General features: G+C 55.6%; 1 protein-coding gene across 1 annotated transcript; it reads left to right on the top strand.

The window, feature by feature from the left end:
• Positions 1 to 1,156: 1,156 nt before the first annotated feature.
• Positions 1,157 to 3,792, top strand: LOC309549714 (uncharacterized protein; the record flags this gene model as incomplete). Its single annotated transcript, XM_082250186.1, has 2 exons — positions 1,157 to 1,487; positions 3,200 to 3,792. The coding sequence occupies 2 exons, from the start codon at positions 1,157 to 1,159 to the stop codon at positions 3,790 to 3,792; spliced, it is 924 nt and encodes a 307-aa protein (XP_082106312.1).
• Positions 3,793 to 5,155: the final 1,363 nt, after the last annotated feature.

The raw sequence follows: 5,155 nt of genomic DNA, 5'->3' as shown, positions 1-5,155 counted from the left end.
GTGCGGGAAAAGATTTTGAAAGGGGACTATGTGGAGATTTTTACCCTTTTGCCCTTAGAGAAGTTTAATCTGGACCGGATTAAGCCTGAGGAGTCCAAGAAGGAGGATGAGGAAAAGCGCCGGTATCGCCTTATTCCGCGGACGTTTAGCAATTGGCTACAAGCGTTTGCCATTTTTGCTAGCGTGATTGGGGAGAAGCACCCCGAGAATTGTTCACCTTTATTCTGCTATCTTAATGCCATCGGCGAGGCCCACAGGGTGTATGGGGGTGTAGCCTGGTTGCGGTATGATGAGCAGTTCCGTCAGCGTAAGGCGGTGCGGCCGTCGTTGCGTTGGGATCATAGGGACATCGGTCTATGGATGAACCTTATGACCTCGGCGCGGGCCTCCTCTTCGTTTTTTCCAGGGGGGGCCGGGAGTCCGACCACCCCAGGACAGCCGGCCACAAAACGACGGGGTTGCTGTTGGCAGTTCAACGAGGGTACCTGTAAATTTGGCGCCAGCTGCCGTTACAAGCATGAATGCTCCCACTGTGGCGGATCCCACCCCTTGTCCCGGTGCTTTAAGGCAGGCAAGTCCCGTTCCGGCGACGCTTCGGGAAAAAGGGTGGACTCCGGTGAGGGTGGACAGGATGGCCCCCTTCCTAAATAGGTACCCGGATCGACAGGCCGCTCGCTTGTTGGAGGCGGGTTTCTCGGGGGGTTTTGTCATTCCTTGCTCCCTGGCTCGGATTCCTCCCCTGGCTGACAATTTGCGGTCGGCTCAGTTGCACTCCGCGGTGGTTTCGGAGAAACTCGCCAAGGAAGTGGCGTTGGGGCGTATGAGCGGCCCCTTTTCTGTCCCTCCTTTGCCTGATTTGGTGGTCTCCCCATTGGGGGTGGTCCCTAAGAAGGAGCCTAATAAGTTTCGGCTGATACACCACCTTTCTTTTCCGAAGGGTGGGTCGGTCAATGATGCCATTGCCCCAGAGTCATGCGCGGTTTCATACACCTCTTTCGATGCTGCGGTCTTCTGGGTCCGGCACTACGGCAGGGGTTCTCTGATGGCAAAGACTGATATTGAGTCAGCTTTTCGGCTATTGCCGGTTCATCCGTGCAGTTTTCATCTTTTGGGTTGTAGATGGTCTGGGGGTTTCTATGTGGATCGCTGTCTACCTATGGGGTGTTCCGTTTCCTGCGCCTTGTTCGAGACCTTCAGTTCCTTTGTGGAATGGGTGGTCCGGGATGTGGCGGGGGTGAATTCGGTCATCCATTACTTGGACGACTTTCTGTGCGTTGGCCCACCTTCTTCTAAGCTCTGTGGTGTACTGCTGGCTACGGTTCAGCACATAGCAGAGCGTTTCGGTATTCCGCTGGCGGCAGATAAGACGGAGGGCCCTCTCGCCGTCATAAAATTCTTGGGGATCATTATAGATTCCCAGGCCATGGAATGTCGCCTGCCGGAGGACAAGCTGTCGGCTCTCAAGGATGAGGTGCGGGTGGTTGCCGGTAAGCGTAAGGTACGGCTTCGCGAATTGCAATCGCTCCTGGGCAAGCTGAATTTCGCTTGCCGCATTATGCCGATGGGCCGGGTTTTTTGTCGCCGGCTCTCTTCTGCCACGGCTGGGATACAGTCCCCCGGGCACTTTATTCGTTTGACGGGGGAGCACGCAGCTGACCTGAGGGTGTGGCAGGTTTTCCTGGACACGTTCAATGGGCGGTCGTTGTGGATGGACGGGCCGGTCAGCAACAGTGATATTGATCTTTTCACCGACGCGGCCGGGTCGGCCGGGTATGGTGCATACTTCGGGGGGCGTTGGAGTGCGGAACGATGGCCGGAAGACTGGCGGGGGGCAGGTTTTTTGCGCAATCTGGTCCTCCTGGAATTGTTTCCGGTTCTAGTGGCCATTGAGTTGTGGGGGGGGGTTGTTTCGTGACAAGAAAGTCCGTCTCCACTGCGATAATTTGGGGGTTGTCCAAGTCATCAATACTCTGTCTGGGTCTTCTCCGCCGGTGGTGCGGCTCCTGCGTCATCTGGTATTGCGTTGTCTGCAATTGAATGTCTTTCTGTATGCTGTGCATCTCCCGGGGGTGAAAAACACTTTGGCTGATGCATTGTCTCGTTTTCAGTTGGACAGGTTCCGGGAGTTGGCACCGGGAGCGGAGCGACACGGCACCCCTTGTCCACGACGGCTTTGGAAGATTGCATTGGCATCGCCTCCGGGTTGATTCGCGGCTCCTTGAGTGGGTCCACGTGGTCTGCCTACACCAAGGTTTGGCGGGAGTGGGGGGCCTTGTTACTTGAGGCAGGGGTGGATATGCTCGGGACAGAGGTCAGGAATCTTTTGATCTATTTTATCTGCTTGAATTTCACGGCGGGGGTGTCGGTTTCTGCGGTCAATCGTAAACTATCGGCTATTGCTTTTCTGTGTAAATTGAGGGGTGTTGCGGACTTTACCAAAGATTTTTTGGTTCGGCAGGCGCTGAGGGGTTATCGGCGGGGTGCCCCAAAGCTTGACGGGCGCCGGCCGATCACGTTTGAGCTCCTGCAGATGTTGTTCGCCCAGGTGGGCGGGGTGTGTTTCTCCAGTTTTGAAGTCCTTTTGTTCCGGGTCGCCTTTGCACTGGCCTTTTACGGGTTTCTTAGGGTGAGCGAGCTCGTCAGCTCCTCTAGGGCGGCACAAGGGGGATTACAGATGGCGGATGTTCACAGCGATGGTTCTTCCGTGGCTTTGATTATCCGCCGTTCAAAGACGGACCAAGTCGGCAGAGGCGCATCCGTGCGTCTTGGCCACATACGGGGCTCGCCCATTTGTCCGGTTTCGGCGTTTCTCGCATATCTTAGGGTTCGACCGGCTGGGTCCGGTTCTTTCCTGGTGCACGCGGACGGGTCGGCCCTGTCCATTTTTCAATGTGTTTCGGTGATGCGCCGTTGTCTTACGGCCGCAGGCTTGCAGGCACTGCAATATTCTTCCCACTCGTTCCGCATCGGGGCTGCTACAGAAGCTGCTAGGTGGGGTTTGGATGAGTCGGTTTTACGGCGTATTGGTAGGTGGGAGTCAAACAGATTCAAGCTTTATGTCCGCCCCCATTTGGTGTAACCGCGGTTCTTGCGGGGTTTCTTTTTTGCTTGTTATTTGCTTAATATGCTTGTTTTGCCCCCTTTTTTCCTTTCTCTGGCGCTGTTTCGTAGTGTTATCGTTGGTCTGTTTTCATTTCAGGTGCGGTGGCCCTCGTGTGGATTTTGGGACACTCTTTTGTCTATTGGGGGGCCAGACGGGCGGATGTTCGGCCGCAAGGGCGACAGCTTGGTATCCCTCGGTCTGAGGCTACCGTCCGGTGGATCGGCGTTCCAGGCATGTTGTGGGGCAGGGTGCTTCCAGAGGTACACAGGGTATCCCGGTTGGACAGGGCCCCGGACGTTTTAGTCATCCACGCCGGCGGCAACGATATGGGTGTTAGGTCTTGCCGCCACCTGATTCGGGACGTCAAGTTTGACATTCTCCGGCTACGCATGGAGTTCCCGGACACGGTGGTGGTATGGTCGGACATTGTGGGCCGCGCGTCTTGGCGTCAGGCCCGGTCCGTGGAAAAGTTGAACAAAGCCCGGGTGAAGGTCAATAAAGAGGTTTCCAGGTTCCTCGTGCGTAACGGGGGGTTCGTGGTCAGACACAGGGAGTTGGAGGTTGATACATGGCGGTATTTGCGCAGTGATGGGGTTCACCTCAATGCGGTGGGCATAGATCTTTGGGCCCTGGGTCTGCAGGAGGGGATACAGAGAGCGTTAGGTTTTTGGCGGGGCACAATGGTGTGAGGTTTCCCACCTTGTGCTGTGGCGGTTGGGGGTCTTTGGAGGTGTGTCTGGTAAAACCTGCTGTACTCAGCAGCTGAGGGACCCATCTAAGGTATGGAGTCACCTGGGGAATGCCATGTTAATAGATGGGTTAACTGGTATTTTAAATTGGGAGGTATCTGCTGTGTGTTGAGGTCGTCCCCGAGCCGGTGCTGCGGCTGGGGACAGTTAAGAGTTACACAGATACACAAAATGGTACTTGGTATTTGGGGCCTCCAAAGATCGGCAACCTTATGTGATCTTTTATTTGAATATTTTGGTTCCAGTTTTAAGGAACGTGTTATATATATTTTGTTATTGGTTAATAAATGGCCACGTTGGCCAATTTTACTCCAATAAAGGTGTCCGTGTATTTATTGCAGGAAGTTCATTGAAAGGGTTTGGGATTTGAGATAAGGGTTATGGTAAGTGTCCAAATTTCATCTGGGGTGCCTTAGTCACGCTGTTTCCCAGGCTGTAAGATGCACCTGGGCTGCCTGGATGGATGCAATTCAACTGCAATTACACAGAATGTGCTCAGCCACCTGTGTGCAAGAGACATGAATCTCAATAAAAGTAATGTGAACTTTCCCTCTGTACTATCTCTCCCTCCTCATGTCATGCAGTCTATTCAAGAGAATCAGACAATTCGCAACTGTGCACTCCATGTAGCACACTCCTGTACCATGCGCGTAGCGTCCTCCCGAGCCCTGCACCGTGCGCGTAGGGTCCTCCCAAGCCCTGCTCCCTGCGTGTAGGGTCCTCCCGAGCCCTGCTCCCTGCGCATAGGGTCCTCCCGAGCCCTGCTCCCTGCGTGTAGGGTCCTCCCGAGCCCTGCTCCCTGCGCGTAGGGTCCTCCCGAGCCCTGCACCGTGTGCGTAGGGTCCTCCCGAGCCCTGCTCCCTGCGCGTAGGGTCCTCCCGAGCCCTGCACCGTGCGCATAGGGTCCTCCCGAGCCCTGCTCCCTGCGCGTAGGGTCCTCCCGAGCCCTGCTCCCTGCACGTAGGGTCCTCCCGAGCCCTGCACCGTGCGCATAGGGTCCTCCCGAGCCTTGCACCGTGCGCGTAGGGTACTCCCGAGCCCTGCACCGTGCGCGTAGCGTCCTCCCGAGCCCTGCACCGTGCGCGTAGCGTCCTCCAGAGCCCTGCACCGTGTGCGTAGCGTCCTCCCGAGCCCTGCTCCCTGCGCGTAGCGTCCTCCCGAGCCCTGCATATAACACGAGGGCCAGTGGTTACCAATATACAGAGGACATACCAAATCAAGTAAAACAACTACCATACAACTAAAAAAATCTCAAAAGCAATAAGAATCTTGTTAGCGGGTTCCTTCGTCTAATGGGAATCAA

Source organism: Pelophylax lessonae, assembly GCF_965119305.1.
Source record: "Pelophylax lessonae genome assembly, chromosome: 1".
In the NCBI taxonomy this organism is placed as follows: domain Eukaryota; kingdom Metazoa; phylum Chordata; class Amphibia; order Anura; family Ranidae; genus Pelophylax; species Pelophylax lessonae.
Note: the sequence above shows the minus strand (reverse complement) of the source record. Positions and strands in the feature narration are given on the sequence as shown.